At 39.9% G+C, this 18351-nt stretch overlaps 1 protein-coding gene across 1 annotated transcript in view; it reads left to right on the top strand.

The window, feature by feature from the left end:
* The first annotated feature begins 215 nt into the window (after window positions 1–215).
* lgr6 (leucine-rich repeat containing G protein-coupled receptor 6) overlaps window positions 216–18351 on the top strand; it is an 83366-nt gene continuing 65230 nt past the window's right edge. The window contains exon 1 of the mRNA XM_088332949.1: window positions 216–663. Coding sequence (XP_088189075.1) covers window positions 455–663 — 209 coding nt within the window. The 5' untranslated portion in view covers window positions 216–454. The remainder of the gene's footprint in view (window positions 664–18351) is intronic.

Here is an 18351-nt window from a genome sequence, read left to right as displayed (position 1 = left end):
GCTGAGAAAAAAAAGTGAGAGTTTTGGACTCACGGGCCCCTCCTACCTCCTAGAGATGCTCCGGCCCATCCCTAAATTCTGAGCCAATGAGAGGAGCTCATCTGCCACTCTTGCGCTCCTTCTTCAATAGGTAAAGAGTGGGAGGCAGAAAGCGCCAGATATATTTACAAGAGAGAAAAGGGAAGACGGCGTTCTTTTGTTTTGGGGGTCTGTGATGAGCAATGGGAAGGGATTTCAAGTGGGAGAGTCAGAAGATCAATAGGAATTAAGAGGTTGTGACTTCGCAAAGTGTGGAATTCTGGAAAAAAACAATTTTGATGAAATATTTGATCAGGATCCACCATAAAAAAAGAAAAGAAAATTCAGATTCCCCCCTACAACTGCTATAACAGAGACCAGAAGAAAGTTTGCAGCAGGAGATTGGTTGCAGAAGAAGACAGTTGGACTCTCCAACATGTTGCCCGTCCTCCTTCTCCTCTGTGTCGTGGATGGATCTGGATCGTCCACACCTGGACTCAATGACCAGGACAAGCAAGATGCCATTGCCAAGCCATGCTCGTTGCCATGCCAGTGTGAGCAAGACGCTATCTTCATGGTGGTGGACTGCTCAGAGTCAGGCTTATCGTTCGTGCCGACAGATATGAGTCCTCTTACCACTTATCTGTAAGTACAATATGCTAGATACACAATAATTCCCTGTTTCATTATCTTTTTGATAACATGTGAAAAGAAAAGTCAGAAGCATTCAATTGTTGTTGATAAAATAAATGTTGAGCTGCTAAGAAAGGAAAAATGGACGTCCTTTTTCAGTGGGTACGTTTACACAAAGTCAATATTTAGATGTATGCAAAGCCATGTAAACATGCACGGACATCAGATTCAGGTCTTAGTTCGACTTAGAGTATTCTGATTGAAAAGGTTGGGTTAGTCCAGGGGTGGCGAACAAGTTTGACACAAAGAGCCGAGATTTTTAACTATGAGAGTCAAGCGCCACACCACGCGCTGACCTGCCATGACAGACAGACACAAAGAAAACACACACAATTAGAAACATATTATTTCTCATAACACACTCCTCTCCTTACAATCCAACATGTATTGTTCTTGTGTTGATTTCAAGGAAAGTGTCCACCCTCAATACACACAAAAAAACTAAACATGAAACAAGGCCAAGAGCCACAGTATATAGAAAACATGATGAGGCAAAGAGCTGCATTCTTATTGGCCAAGAGACGCATGCGGCTCTAGAGCCACGTGTTCGCCACCCCTGGGTTAGTCCTTTAATTTTCCGATTACTCGTGCATATAAATTAGGGGTGTCAAAGTCAAATGGACGGAGAGCCAAATAAAAAAAAATTGGCTACAAGCCAAAGATCAGACTAATTGAATGTTAAACTTTTTTAAGTGACACATATGCTCTAGTAAAGGAATCAGGAAACTTTTAGACCTAAAGAGCCATAAAAGAAAATTATTTTGATTGTTTTTTGGGGGAGCGCCATACCTTATATTGCAGTGGCTCAGGAGGTAGCGCGCTTGTCTTGGGATCAAGAGATTGCAGTTTCTCCTCCCTGTTACATGTCGAAGTGTCCTTGGGTAAGACACTGATTCCCTAATGCCCCCAATAAGCAGGTTAGCGCCTTACATGGCTGCACGGCCGCTATTGGGAAATGTAAAGCGCTTTGGGAAGTCTTGACTTGAAAAGCGCTATATAAATGCAGATGATTTCATTTCATTTCAAGACAAAATTCTTCAAAACCTCCAAACTGGCTCTCCAGACTAAAGCAAATTTTTCAGCACATTTAATTTCACTGATAACATGTATAGAATAAGAATAATGTCAGAGCCTGTGTCCCGTAACAACAAATATTCCACTTTAAACTTGTCTCCCCCCTAAAGTGACTTAAGGCCGTTGAGGCTCATTTTGACCTTCATTTATTTCATAATGTATGATTTCAATAAAGTGTCTCAACAGTGGACATACACTTTATAATGAACTTCCAAGTAAAGGATTCTTTAGCGGCATACAGCCAAAATGGGGTCTGTTGGTGTGACACCTTGACTGTAAACTGTAGTTAAGACTGTGCTCTTTATGTACTGAATCGAACAGCTTATGGTATTAGGTATTAGTAAGGTATTAGCGTTGCATCGACCATGCATGAACCACATACAACTATTAACTTATCAGAATTTGAATGCTACAGAGGAAATTTGCACTGGTAGCATTTTATCTTCGAGTCATATGTACTCATGAAAAGAGCCATATCTGGCCCGTGAGCCATTGATTCCCAACCCTTGGTCTAGTGGAACTAATTTGAGCTTATTGAAAACCTATTAAAAATATCCTACAATGGATAAAGCAATGTTTTCTTCTGGCTCTTTCAGTAACAAAAAATAATTCACTTAACCTAATTTTTTATTTAAATACAGTTGGGTTGAAATACAAGAAAATAAAGTGCAAACAGGGCTATACAAATAAATGTCACTTGACTTGTCATTGACGAATCAAAATTTTCTCAGTGACCGTAGAAATCCTTCCATTTGTGATGTTTATGCATTCAAGTAAAGTAAACCCTCGTTTATTGCAGGTTATGTTCCAAAAAGACCACGTGATACTTGAAATCTGTGATGTTGATGTATTTTTTTTAAACAATTGATGCATTACACAATGAAATACTTTTTTTCAGTGCAGAATTTGTTGTTGACACAAAACGTTTTTGAGAAATTTGAAATCACAAGAGAATTTGCATGTACAAAACACAGATCTGGCAAGGGTTTTTACGTATAGTATGAGTACATATTAAATGGCAAAGGTATTGATGCCCAAGTAGAGAAGAAAAGAAGAGACTGTTTAAGCCGGGGGTCGGCAACAGGCAGCTCTCGAGCCGCATGTAGCTTTTAGGTGGTATCCAGTAGTTACCTGGCGCTTTCAAGAATGTAATAATGGAAAAATATATGATATATGGTTTCTTTAGGAAGACAAACATGACTACATTTTGATGTTTTCTATATATATATATATATATATATATTATGTGGTGCCTTCTTCATAAGGCTTATATGAGGCTAAATATTTTGGCAGCTCCAAGCATTTGCTTTTTTTTTTTTGGACTCCGGTATGGCTCTATCAACATGGCTTACCAATCCCTGGGATAAGCCAATCAGAATGCAGAACAAAATTTACAATGCGAAACAGTCTTGTACCAAAACCGAGAAAATGTCTTTGCTATTCATAAATAGTAATATTTAGAATTAGAATAAAGTATCTATCTATCTATCTTTCTATCTATCTATCTATCTAGTGTAAGTCCATGCAGCTGCCAAGCCACATGTGAGCACACCTTGTAAACACACGAGACACGGCATTTGAGCACACTTTTGGAGTGAGTAAACAAGCACATTAGTTCATTGAATTGTGTGAGTAACATGAATGAAATCATCGTTTCTTTAACGTCTAAAGTTAAAATACTAAAATGATGTCTACGCAACTAGTCTCTCCTGATCAGACCTTGTCGTCGTAATACTCTCAAAAGCCACGTATATGGGGTTATTTATCTCCAAGTTTGTAGACAATTCATTGTGATAGCTTCAAAAATCCGACTTCTGCTCGCAGTCGACTTTTCTCTGCAAGTGAACGTATTCCGTGTCAGGTGTCTAAGGAGCGACTGGGGAGCAATTAAGCTGAGGTGTGAGTGATGGATAATATCCTGCACATGAGAGTACACTTGATACAGCACATAAACTTATGACTACCGTGTACCTAACATGTTAAAGTCCAAATCACAAGCAGAGTTGGCTAAATGTGTTTGACGTTTAATCAATGCTTTTATGTTTCAAGAATGCAATAATAAATACCTTCTTCAGGGAATTACGGCGTCACTTTTAAGGCGCCTTTACATGCTAACTGATCAAGGAACTGCCTTCTGTTTCCTGAATTCTTTACATGTTTAGTTACAAACGAATTACCCAGTGACATGTCTAAACCGATCAGGGGTCAAGCACGAGCGGCGTTGTCACGTAAATAAACGTTGTTTCCGCATTTAACTTTTGACATTAAAGAAGTATTTCATACGTGTCAATCATCAAAATCAAATTCAAAAAAGCACTGTGCTTGTTTGCTTTCGCTATAAAGAGTTTGGTTGCTGCGTTCCTTCTGTTTGCAAGGTGTGTTGTATTTGGTTTGCCAGAAGCATACACTTTATACTATATATGAATGGATAAAACTGTGGCATCCACAATATATAGATGAATACAGTTGTGAAATGTTCTGTAGAAATCAATCGATACACAAAAGGGGTTTTTAGCAAGTAAGTTTACCTGTTTTATTATCCTTGGAGTACAGTGCTTTGCAGCATAAAAATATCCCAGAAGAGAGAAATTACACATAAGCACATTTCTTGTGTTATGCAAAGAAGTACTCAGCAAGTTGACTGGGGATAATGGATCGCGGTCAAAACAGTGGAGTTCATTTTAGGGGGGCCATAACAGCCAGTTTCATCAGCTTGAACCGAAAAAAAAGCACTCTGCTGGCCCCTACTTCCAGCAATCGTGAACTGTGGATAATGGATCGCAGCAACAAGTGTGCATTTCTTATCAGGCTGGCCAGAATGGCATGCCTCCCGACAATTCTGATGGCGTGCCTTGTGCCATTCACCGCTTGCAGCAATGTGGGATTGGGGATAATGGTTCACAGCCGCACAGACACGGTACATTTTAGGCTTAAAGAACAGAAAAAAAGAGCCGCAGCAACATACATTTGCTGTCTTGGTCCCCGCTCTCAGCAAGTCAACAATGGCACTCCTCCTGACAAAAGTGCCTTCTGCGGTTTTACAGCGGCACGGGTGCAGTTAAGTTTAGGCAGAAACAAAGTATCTGGGTAAAAAAGGGCTGCCATGCCCACGAGAACTGTGCTCTGCCATTCCCTGTTTGCAGCAAAATGCATTCAGGAATAATGCATCGCGGCTGCACAAGTGCAGTTCATTTTAAATTTTAATACAGTTATGGCAAAAAAGGAGCTAGCTACCAGGCTTGAAAAAAAATGTTCTTTTGGTCCCTGCTTGCAACAATATGCACTTGAGAATAATGTACTGCAGCCGCATGAGTGCAGTTAACTTTTTTGAGGAAAAAATGGCAAAAATGATCAGCCAGGCCCGACAAAAATGCACTCTGTCGGCCTCGGGTGCAGCTTTATGCGCTCGGAAATGATGAATCGCAGTTGCATGAGTGCTGTTCACTTTTTTTTGCAGACGACACAGCAAAAATAGAGCTGACAACAATGCGCTTTTCCTGCAGCCGCTCGAAGCAATATGCGATTGGGGATAATGGCTCGTGAAACAGTTGTAAACTGGGGAAATCGAGGGAATACTGTACCAAAAGAAAACGCTTGCTGGACTTACTGCAATGCAACAGCCCACCATGATAATTGGCAAAGGCGATGTAGCCGTTTCCAATAGGGACTGTCAAAGTGAGAGCAGATATAATATACAGAATGTCGAAAACTTTCTTCCGTTTTCCAGACCCTTTAAATCGCCTTTTGACACGGGTCTCTGTGGACCGATTAGAGGCATGTCTCGATAACCGATATCGAGGTGACTGAGGGAAAATCCAGGAAACTGCTATGAAGCAGTTACTCACACAAAGGGGATCACAAGATTTTATAGAGTTGGGGAGAATGGAATTCCAAAGAAAGATCAAAAGTGTCTGTCATAAACCAGGCAGGATACGATGGATAAATCTGCGTGAATGATGCCGGACTTGACATCTGTGCAGGTTGCATCCAATTTCCACATTATTTGCCGAATCCGTAGGGTCGAATCTATCCAGGAATCACTCAAAGAGACGCATCCACCTACGAGCGCTCCAGCCTTGACCTGAGACCCGTATGCTACTGTGTTTTTACCCGTGCCTAAGACGGTTACGGCGTTTTTCTCCGTCTGTGAGACCTCTTTGGGGTTTTTCTACATCTATACGACGTCTATGGCGTTTCTTTCAGTGCTTACATCAGCCATGTTTTTTTTTCTCCGTCCCTACGATGGCTTCTGCATTTCTCTCAGTCTCTACGACAGCTATGGGGTTCCGTCCCTACAAAGGCTACAGCGTTTCATCTTGCCTCTACGATGGCTAATGTGTTTTTCTCTGTGCCTACGACACCAACGGCATTTTTCTCCGTCCCTAGGTCCACTAGAACATTTCTCTCCGTCCCTACGATGGCAAAGCGTATTTTCCCATCTTTACTAAGTTTAAGGCATTTTTTCTCCTTGCTTATGACAGCTGCGGCGTTTTTCTCTGTCACCTCGACCGGCCCGCGCGCACCCAGATCGTTGGCTACCAACAGCAGAGTAATTGTTCATTTCCTCTAATTACCTAACAGTGGAACGGGACCAATTAGTGAGTATGAGGGGGTGATTTAGAACAAGATAAATAAACTTCGAGACCAACCGCACACGCCCACACGCAGTCACACCACCACAGACGATTACTGAGTAGGAGCGCCGCAAAGCATGAAGATGGCAAAGTAGGGAGAGTGCAAACAGGCCAGAAATATATGGGAGTTCAATAATACTCCCAATTCCAATATACCAATTATATGCAGCCTGCAGATTTATCCAAAGCAAATACAATAGACTCCAGGGACCCCCAGGGATACGGCATAAATAAATATGAGATGAAATAGCCGCAATACAAACACATTGTTGATTTTAATTAGTGAAAAATAGTGTATAGTCAGTATTACCTTTATACAATGTACATGTGCTGTATTTTTCAGACTACAAGGTGCATCTAAATAAAAAAAAAAAAAGTGTAAAAAATTCAAAAGTGCACTTCATAATCTGGTGCGCTTTAATGACAGGAAATATGGTATGTAAAATCGTAAATACAAAATTACAATGAAATGCTTATACATACAGTAACTATGTGTTGCTTAATCAAGTTTATTTAGTTTTGAAACTGATTTTTTTAAAAGAAATGTGTTTTATTTTATTGTCTGACTTTTTTATGCCATTGTCCCTCTTACTCTAGTATTGAGCTCGAGGGCCTTATCAAATTTCAAAACACATTTTTTGTAGAGCACTTTTCAGGCAAAAAGTGCGGTATAAAAACATAGCATATAACAAGACATTAATATTCTCACTAATATAAAAAAACGGACTTTCAGGCCCATAAGTAAAACCTCTGTTTTGTCCTGGTTAATCTGTTGGAGGTTTTCTGCCATCCACGACTTGATATTTGAAATGCAATTTAAAAGAGTATCTATAGGACTTGTGTCATCAGGGGACACAGCAATGTAGAGCTGGGTGTCATCAGCGTAACTATGGAAGTTGAATCTGTCACCTGACGACATTCCCAAGGGGAAGCATATACAGATTAAAACGTACTGGGCCTACCTAAAATTGAACATTGGGGTACCCCACATGTTATTTCATGGGTTCTGGAGGAACCATACCTACAAAGAATTGTCGGTCTGTCAAATATAAACAAAACCAGTTTAAAACACTACCAGACATGCCCAACAGGTTTCTAAATCTGTTTAATAAAATGTGGTGATCTACTGTGTCAAAGGCAGCACTGAGATCCTGTAGCTCCAGAACAGTGTGTTTATTAAAAATCTATATTATACCTGATATTATTTAAAATATTTAAAAGGGCAGTCTCTGTATTGGGGCTGCTCCTAAAACCAGACTGATATTTCTCTAAAATGCTGTTTTCTCCCAAAAACAAATTTAGCTGAATAAAAAACAATTTATCTAAAACTTTGCTTGAAAACTGTAGGTTGGACACTGGACGGTATTTATTAAAAATGCTTGAGTCTAAATTGCTCTTCTTCAGATGGGGCCTCACTACCGTCGTTATAAAGGGGGCAGGGAAAACGCCCGTTCAGAGAAAGCAGTTCACCATATTTGTTCCTCGAAGAATCCATAATATTTCCTTAAAACAGTTGTGGGAATTGGATCTAAAAGGCAGGTTGTTGGGTTGACTTGGGAGACAACTCGACCAAGAGACCTTGCATCAACCAAGGCCAATCCTTTCCAGTGTTTCCTCAGGAAAAATCAATTGTCCAGCTATTGTAGATCTTATATTCTGATAGGCTCAACCCTTTTTAATCATTTTACTTCTAGGGTAGTCTGAAAAGTCTCTACAAAGAGCATTGCCGGCTCTTGTAGTAACTTTTTAAAATCAGCTTTAGTTGAAAGTTTGAAGGTGGAGAAAATAAATTTGGGGTTATTTTTGTTTTTAGAAATAAGATTTGAGAGGCATGTTACTCTTGCCTGTTTACGGCTTTTATTGTAGGTTTTGTTGAGAGAATATTTCCCTCTGTACTGGATCATAACTTTTCTCCACCTTATTTTAGCAATCCTGCATTGTCTTTTGCGGATTCGGATAATATTGTTTCTCCATGGAGGTTTGGATTTCCTAGTTCTTGTTTATTTTAACCAGTGGAGCTACGTGATCAAGCCCTGATTTTAGATTTCTATTAAAATGATCGACAGTAAAACAGCGTGCAGGTAAGGTTATAGTCCCGAGCATTTTATAGATACAAATTCTTCATAAAGTAATATTTTGAGAGTATGCCTTATAGTCCAGAAAATATGGTATATGATTAGATAAGGTTATGCATAGAGGAAAAATTAAATTTTAGTGACCTTTGGTGACGTGACTAGAGCTGGTACAGTGGAGTTAGTTGGTGGATACAGAGAAGGGAGGAAACAGCAGATTAATATTAAAACTGATTTTAAAATTTCTACTTCTGAGGATTGTCATGCTTTTGGAAGCCTTTGTTGCTTTATTCATAATACCTGTCACAATTCTGGATTCGTTACAGCCGTAATCTTTCCCGAAAATAACGATCGGTACATTTTTTTTTAATTTCTTGATTATCTTAAGCTTTGTTTCTCTTTTCATCATGTTTTTGCTTCTCCCTTAAGCATCACTGAAACCATAGCCTAATCACAAAGAAATATAGTACAAAATATACAGTTTTGTATCACCAACGTGCAAAGTCAATGTGAAGCTGCCGACATTCTGAACTGAATGAAGGGAAATGCATTGTGGAATGTAGTTTAGCCAATAGCATATCATGATGCCGTGACACAAACAAATAACTTCCCAGCCTTTTATAGCAGACTGGACTCTTAGAAACGCATAGTTACTGGTTGTAACTCATCTTCTTACTTCTCTCTTTAGCCTAATTTCAAGTCTTGAGACCATTGGCTTAGTAAATTTAAATTAGTTTCAAGATTCTGAACCAAACGAAGAGAAAGGCAATGTGGGAAGTAGTTCGGCCAATAGCATATCGGCATTTTCATGATGGCGTGACACAAACCAATAGCTTACCAGCATTTTATGTTTCGACCAGTGGCAGATTGGCATCTTAAAATAATCCAGTTACTTTAAGGCTTATGAATATATGCCATATGATCTTATCTTCTTCCTTCTCTCTTTAGCTTAACTGCAATTCTAGTATTTACCGTATTTTCTGCACTATAAGGCGCACCTAAAAGCCTTTATTTTTTTCAAAAGCTGACCATGCGCCTTATAATACAGTGCGCCTTATATATGGATCAATATTAAGTCGCAAAGTCTTGCAACTAAGGCAAGCAGCCGCCGACTAGATTTTCCCCCGAAGGCGAAGTAGTCCGCGGTGTATGCTGGGATTTATATACCGGCTTTTCATTTCCTAACCAATGTGTCAATCATCATTTGAATCAGTCACTATTGGCTAAAGTTATTCGGAGGTAAAGGGGGCGGATCCTTTTTATCATTTACAGGCTTGCATAGGCTAAAGGGGCGAAACAAAGCCTGCAATTTGCTGAAAAAGATGAATGTGAATCACACGTTGGGTTGCACTACGGCATAGAGAAAACATTTTTTACTATTCTGTATTTGTAAATATTTTACTCTCCTGGATTTACTACACCCAAGGTTGTAAGAAGACCATGGTTACGTATCATTATTGAACGTGATGGCTGCAAGAGAACTTAGGTGAGCTATGCGACCAGCTCAGTAGCCTAGATGGTAGGGCGCCCACTCCGAGACTGGGAGGTCGCTGCTTCAAGCCTCGGCCGAGTCATACCTAAGACTAACAACATTGGTACCCATTGCCTCCCTGCTTGGCGCTCGGCATTAAGGGTTGGAATTGGGGGATTTGGTCACCTAATGACTCCCAACACAGCAGTTGGGTCTAAAAACCCGGCGCCGATCGGAGGCGACGAGTCACGTCGATAGCTTCGCGTGACAAAATGATTTCCGGTAGATATCATGTTGATGGTTGATACTGGCTGAATAATAATACCGTATTTTCCGCACTATAGGGCGCACCGGGTTATAGGGCGCACCCCCAAAAAAATAGTTTTTGGTCCTATATCTTCCATAGATAAGGCGCACCGGATTATAAGGCGCTACAATGGGAACGTCGACAAAACAGTCAGATGATTCAGTCCAACTGATTACCCCCTTAACATTCCCAAAGCTTGCAAAGAAGCAAATACGTGTCGTAGACACGTGCGGATGCGGTGTCCGTACGATGTCACTCAAATGCATCATTTCAAATATCATTCGGAAGGTTAAAGTCTTGGATTCAAGAAATGCCAAACATTTCTTAATTTCTATTTTCTTTTTCGCTCGCAACTTTACTGTGCATATGACAATAAACACTTGGAATTGAGTTTAATTCACTCAACTCATCACAGCAACATCAAGATTGTTCTAAAACAAGATACCGGGAAAATATAAAGCCGCATCGCTCACCCAAGTTCTCACGTTCAATAATGATACGCAATCATGGTCTTCTTACAACCGTGAGTGAAGTAAATCCAGGAGAGTAAATTATTTGCAAATACAGACTAATAAAACGTGTTTCTTTATGGTGTACTTTAGCAAGCTTGCTAAGCTTGCTACGCCATTGCTAAACTCGGCCAATTGCAGGGTTTGTTTTGGCCATCTAGCCAATCCGAGGCTCCGAATAAATTCAGCCAATAGCGATCGATTTAACGGATGATTGACACATCTTTTTCGGCCAATTGCAGGGTAAGTTTTGGCCCTCTAGCCAATCCGAGGCTCTGAATAACTTCAGCCAATAGCGATCGATCCAACGGATGATTGATACATCTTTTTCGGCCAATTGCAGGGTTTGTTTTGGCGCTCTAGCCAATCCGAGGCTCCAAATAACTTCAGCCAATAGTGATCGATTCAAATGATGATTGACACATTGGTTAGCCAATGAAACGCTGGTATATAAATCCCAGCATACACCGCGGACTACTCCACGTTCGGGGGAAAATCGAGTCGGCGGCTGTGGCGTAAGTTGCGAGACCTTGTGATTTAATGTTGATCCATAAATAAGACGCACTGTATTATAAGGCGCATGGTCAGCTTTTGAAAAAAATTAAGACTTTTAGGTGCGCCTTATAGTGCGGAAAATACGGTAAATAAAAATGCGGCTTTATATTTTCCCGGTATCTTGTTTTAGAACGATCTTGATGTTTCTGTGATGAGTCTATTTTTAAACTAAATTCAATTCAAAGTGTTTATTGTCATATGCACAGTAAAGAACCCCGTTTCCCTGCACAATAAAATTCTTACTTTGCTGTCCACACAGTTGCCAGCAAAAAATAAAATGGAAACTAAGAAATGTTTGGCATTTCTTGAATCCTAAGACTTTAACCTTCCGAATGATATTTGGAATAATGCATTTGAGTGATTGTTGACATCGTACAGATACTGTTTCCGTACATGTTAAGGGGGTAATAAGTTTGACTGAACTATCTGACTGTTTTGTCGATGTTCCCATTGTAGCGCCTTATAATCCGGTGCGCCTTATGTATGGAAAATATAGGACCAAAAACAATTTTTTGGGGTTGCGCCCTATAACCCGGTGCGCCTTATAGTGCGGAAAATACGGTAGTTCCTCCTACTGTTACAATAAACTTTTATTCAGTAAAAACAAGATAAAACATGGATTTGAATATTGCGCAAAAATACATGAACTATCATAACAATGTTAATTTCTAAAAGAAATCATAGGTCAGGAATTTTCGCCATGTTTGTCTGCTGTCTTGTTGCTCGCTGATGCACTAGTTTTTGTTCGCATTAGACAAAAGGGCCATCTAGTGGTAAAATATTACACACTGGTGCCTTAACAAATTCAAGTTTGTTATGAAATTCTGAACTGAACTAGGAGAAAGGAATTTCGGGAGGTGGTTCAGCCAATAGCATATTGGCATTCTCATTATGCTGATACACAAACCAATCACTTCCCACTATTTAATATTATAATGACAAATAGCTGACAGGCTTTTTAGAGATGTATGAGGCACGTAATTTGCACGATCAGACACATGAACACTTGATTGACAAGTTGATTATTTTTTGTCCAAGTTGTTACAAAATAATGTATTTATCTAGATAGTAGAGTGTGAAGAATGGCATAACAAATGCCTAAAATACATCAAATTCCATTTTAGAGGTAAGGTCAGGCCCAGAAAATTCAGTGTGACTCAACCTGGCCCGCGGGTATTAAAACGTCGCCCAGCCGAGCTTGACAAATTGTTGCATATTGCGGACTATAAGTCACAATTTTTTCATGGTTTGGCCGTGGGTGTACGTTATACTAAGGTGCAACTTATATATGTTAATTATGCATTTTTGGGGCTTGTGCAACTCCTAGTGTATCAATATTGCCAGTTTTTTTTGTACAAATCAGACAAATATAAAACAAAGGCCTGCATTCAAATCACATCTTTTCTGTAGTTGACACAACAAGAAAAATGATGTCTACAACAGCGTTCTGCAATAACTGTGAGAAAAATGTTCTTACATCTCATTTGGAAATATTATAACACAAATCTGGTTTTCAAAGTAATTAAATGTTCTGCAGGCTTTAGAGAAATGGTTTGTGGGCCAGGTCCTGTTACAGTTCCTCATTTTGCTCCAACCCATGAAACGTTACAAGATTGACTCCCAGCAATGCGTGTCGATTTTCAGGTCACAAGGCTTTGGTTGAGAACAGTCCTATATTGCGAACCTGATGCACACCAGGTTGGGAAATAGGATGACATCATCCAGTCGTGTCATCAGAGAGCCCTTCAAAGTTTGCCTCGATGTATATGCCGGAGGCCAATCAAGCTACAAGTGCCTCATCATATTCCCGGGTGTTTATTTGCACACTTGGCCGAGCCCCCGATAAACAGGTAGAAGCACGATTTAATTGTAATCACTCCAGTATCCTGTTTTCCAGGTAGACACCGGAGAGGTAAATGGTGCTGTGAGCAAATTCGAACAGAGGGGAAAAAAAAAGGAAAACTGACAGAATGTATTTCTCGGGGCGATTTACGAAATGAGCTGTCGTGAGAGACGCTAAAAAGTTCTTTGATATTTGATCAGATAAGAGCCTAAGGGTGCGTGTCTGTCTACTGGTGTGTATTTTTTGTACAGATAAAATAAGAATGGAGAGATTTGGGGGTGAGCTCAATATTTTCCTTTTCTCATGTTTGCTCATAGACAATAGCCATCTTTCTTCATGATACCAGTGTAATTGTGCAACTGTCAGAGGAAGTCTGCACTGGAATCTGGCATGATTAGGTGTTTTGTGTCCGTGGTGGGTTAGCAAACTCCTAATGGAAACTACAGCTAGTACAGTACAAGACAGATGAAAAACGTAATGTGTGTGTGCACGTACGTACAAGCGCCTGTCAAGACCACCCAGACTGTTGAGGAAATTATGTTTTCCAGCCAGTTGAAATGAAGCAGGACCATAAAATGAACAGGAGAATGAAGAGGAAAACCTTAGGCAGAAGAGAGGTGAAAATTACAGAATTTCCTCAATTTCACAGTTAATCCGTTCCATAATCATTCGTATTTAGTGAATTTCCCCAAAGTAGGTAACCTACATGCATAAATACACTTGTATACACACACAAACACGCATATATCTGTATATACATTTTTGGAGCAAACAAGCACAGCACTTTGCTTATTTGTCTTTTTTCCCTTGAACTTGAAAACAATTCATTTTGAAAGCTGCAATCAGGAAACAGAATACAGTTCTTCTGTTGGTTTGAGAAAAAGGCGCTTTTAAAGTAATCTACCTAGGACACAAAAGTCCAAACACGAAATTGGCGAGGAAAAACTGTAAAACATGTTATTTCATTTTCAGTGAATCTCTCCAACAAAGGAAATTTCATAGAATTTATTGCAGGAGAACACAATGGCACCTGTGTAGTGGGGAAAGGGAGATGTTCAGATCCACAGAAGCACTCACATACATGCAAACATTCCCATGAACTCCCAGGACTGGAAAGGGGCAGAATAGGAATCTGGGCCATGTGGGCCTTGTGAATTCGCTCAGTGTGAGGCACCCCTCATCCTAACGTCACAAGCAGCACATTCCATTCATGCGTCACTCTACTGTGACTCTAAACCAGTGCTTCAATTATTTTCAGTCATGGCCCCCCTCTTGCGCCCTCCCAAGATGGATCACATAATATTGGTGGTGACAATAGTCAAGTCAAGTAATGTTTTTTGTATAGCCCTTAATGACAAGTAAAAAGACTGTAATGACTACAGACTTTTATTCCACCATCCCCTGATCTAAAACCTACATGTGGGCAAAGAAAAACTCAAAAACCTCAGCATGAGGACATTAAGAAATCTTGAGAAGGGGCCGCACATGAGGTAATCCCCCTTCCAGGATGACCAGGCTGCATTGGATGTTGCAAGGGGATCAATAAACAATACGCAGACATCAACATGAATCATATGGTCATTCATAAGCCTTAAAGTATCAATCTGTTTTAAGCCTAGATTCAAGCAGCTCCACGGAAATTGCAGATATAATCTCAGATGGCAGAGCATTCCATAGTACCGGGGCCCAAATGAAGTCCATCTCAAACCTGCTGATTTCTTCTTGGCTCTTGAGATCACTAGTTGACCAGCATATTCTGAGTGAAGAGGAAACATAATACAATACAGACGCTCCCTTACTTATGACCATTGGCAGACGAAAAACTATGGATCTTTTTTTTTTGGGGATGACGACAAATATCCGGACATTGCTGTCAGTTAGATTTTGTAGTGTGTGCACCTTTTTCAGAGTACAGTACAGTAATGTAGTGCTTCTTTCTGTCGCTGCCGGCAATTGGCGCTGTGAGAGGTCACCCAGCATCCACCAGGAAGGGAAAAAATCTGCTTCCTCTTCCTAGTTCGTGTGTAAACATTCTATACTGTATGTCCAGTGTGCTAGGAACTTTGACATTTTTATAGTTTGATATGTCGTGCATCCATTCAATATTGTTGGTGTAAAGTGTAAAGAAGAGGCGAGCCGTTTTTTTTTTTTTTTTTTTAAGGAATGTGGAATAAGAAAGCTTGATGCGGTTGAGAAAATGGTTGGATCGCTTTTTATCGGCCACTTTCTCCCACGGAGGAGGACGTCGCCTAACCCCTAAACCTCATCTTCCTATAGTAAGTTTTTCTTTATTTATCTTTATAGAGCATATTATTTTATGAAATTTTTATTTTTTAGTAAAAAACAATACAGGTTACTTACAAAAGCCTTAAACATACTTATATAAATCTTAAACACACATTCCATACAAAATATAGCACTGAAGCAACTTACCAACAAAATCATCTTACGAACGATAGTCCAGAACCTCGTTCGTAATTAGGGCAGCGTCTGTACAATACAATACAATGATTGCTTGGCATTGGTAGTAACACGTCACCTGCGTCCATGCCAAATCTACGCCTTTCGGGGCATTTTCGCTAAAGGAACTCAAGCGTCTTATCAGCGTTGTAAAGTCTTTAGGTAGCAGCTTTATTGGTTCATCTCCCTCCATGGTTGCAGTGAAGAACTGCGTATGCTAACGTCAAACTTCCGTGTCTTAGCTTTCGGGAGGAGACTTTTGCTTGGCTCCTCACCCCGTCGCTTTTCATCAGTCTCCACCTTCATGCTTAATATTTTTTTCATGGCGCCTGCTCCACTTCGTGTCTACACTTCATACTCAATGATTATACTCTTCTATATGAACTGCGTGGAGGCTAAATGTAAACAAAACAGTCTGCCAATGAGAACACAACTGCACCCTGGTGTAGTAGAGGTGCAATTGCACTTTATTCCGGAAAACACAAAAGAAAAAAAGGTCCCCGAAGTCAAACGTGCCTGCACCCTCCTTGATGGAGCCTTGGGCGTCCCCAGGGGTCTCCGACCCAGTATTTGAGAACCTCTGCTCTAAACAAACAAGAAAAGCCTTTAGTGTTGGGGATGTCACCTAATAAACTTCAATAGTTTAACACCAGACCGTCATTATTTGGGGTTGTGAGGTTTGGCCAAATGCACAATTGAATCAGACTACAGTTGAACCCCGGGTTACGGCGTCCCTACTTTACGATGCTTTTATGTTACAATGTGTAATAGACATTTTTCAGCCTCTCGTTAAAGCATTGTCCCCATCATACAACATCGACAACATATCATTTTGCGTGCCCCAAAACACAAAATTTGTGGTATTAGTACGTTACATCTTTACGATTTCTGTCTGCAACTGGTCGACTGTAAAAAAAGTTGGTGGTCTGCTATTGGTTTCCTTCACAACGTCTTTAAGATGCCGATATGTCATCGGCTGAACTTCCTCCCACAATGCCTTTCTCTCTGTTCGTTTAGTTTAGACTCTCATGTGCTTTGTAAATACTTTACGATACAATACTGCATTTTTACTGTATATACCGTATTTTCCGCACAATAAGGCGCAGCGGGTTATAGGGCGCACCCCGAAAAAATCGTTTTTGGTCCTATATTTGACATACATAAGACGCACCGGATTATAAGGTGCTACAATGGGAACGTCGACAAAACAGTCAGATAGTTCAGTCAAACTTATTAGCCCCTTAACATTCCCAAAGCTTGCGAAGACGCAAATACGTGTCGAGAACACGTGCGGATGCGGTGTCCGTACGATGTCACTCAAATGCATCGTTCCATCATTCGGAAGGTTAAAGTCTTGGGATTCAAGAAATGCCAACCATTCCTTAGTTTCTATTTTTGCTCGCAACTTTACTGTGGATATGACAATAAACACTTGGAATTGAGTTTAATTTAAAAATAGACACTCCATTCCATCCATTATCTGCACCGCTTATCACAGAAACATCGAGTTCAGTCTGAAACAAGATATAGGGAAAATATAAAGCCGAAGTAGCTCACCGAAGTCATTGCGTTCAATAATAATGTGCAGCCATGGTCCTCTTATATCGGTGAGTTTAGTAAATCCAAGAGAATAAAATATTTACAAATACAGAATAGTAAAAAAATGCTTTCTGTATGCCTTCAACGATGTGCTATACGCATTCAACTTTTTCGGCCAATTACAGGCTTTGTTTTACAGCTTAAGCCAATGCCAGCCTGTAAATGATAAAAAGGATCCGCCCCTTGACCTCCGAATAACTTTAGCCAATAGTGATCGATTCAAATGATGATTGACACATTGGTTAGCCAATGAAACGCCAGTAAATAAATCCCAGCATACACCGCGGACTACTTGGCGTTTGGGGGAAAATCTAGTCGGCGGCTGCAAGTTAGTTGGAAGACTGCGATTTAATATTGATCCATAAATAAGGCGCACTGTATTATAAGGCGCATGGTCAGCTTTTGAAAAAAATTAAGACTTTTAGGTGCGCCTTGTAGTGCGGAAAGTACGGTATTAGGTATGGGTTCCAAAGCTAGCAGTGATGCTAAAGTGAGCTGCAAAAACATGATAACCATGGAAAAAAAGCCTGAAATAAAAAGTAAAATCAAAAGAACGCGAAGGAACAGGGCCACAAATGGTAACCACTTGATTTAAGCAAATATTAAGGATAAGAAAGCAATTAAAGCAAGGGATTCTTGTGAAGCAGAGCTACCAAACATTGTAATTTATATTTCAGAATGTAGAAAAATAATTTTAAGGTTTTGGAATGTTTTATAATAGCATCTAAAAGCATCATTTTTAAGTTGAAAGTGGTTCTTAGACTTGAAAAGAACCAGTACTGTATATCAAACCTGTTGTTACTGCCCGTGTCCAGCAGACAGCACTACTACTCCATAAATTGGCAAGGAACAACCAATGTTGTCAATACAAAAATTGAACATTGCTTGATTTTATTCCCCCCAATTAATATTGGTAAATTTAATATTTTGTATTTTGCTATGAAATGGCAAGATAAACTATGGAAGATTAATAGTATTTGATAGCGTTTCAATCAATCAATCAATCAATCAATCAAAACATTTGTCCCCAAGGGGCAATTAAAGGCACACTGAGTAGCATACAACACCCACCCACATATATACAATGATCCAATGTTCCAATGTTTGACCGTAAAG

The sequence above is a fragment of the Urocampus carinirostris genome, chromosome 3 (assembly GCF_059441175.1).
Source record: "Urocampus carinirostris isolate Australia breed hairy pipefish chromosome 3, RoL_Ucar_1.0, whole genome shotgun sequence".
Lineage (NCBI taxonomy): Eukaryota > Metazoa > Chordata > Actinopteri > Syngnathiformes > Syngnathidae > Urocampus > Urocampus carinirostris.
Note: the sequence above shows the minus strand (reverse complement) of the source record. Positions and strands in the feature narration are given on the sequence as shown.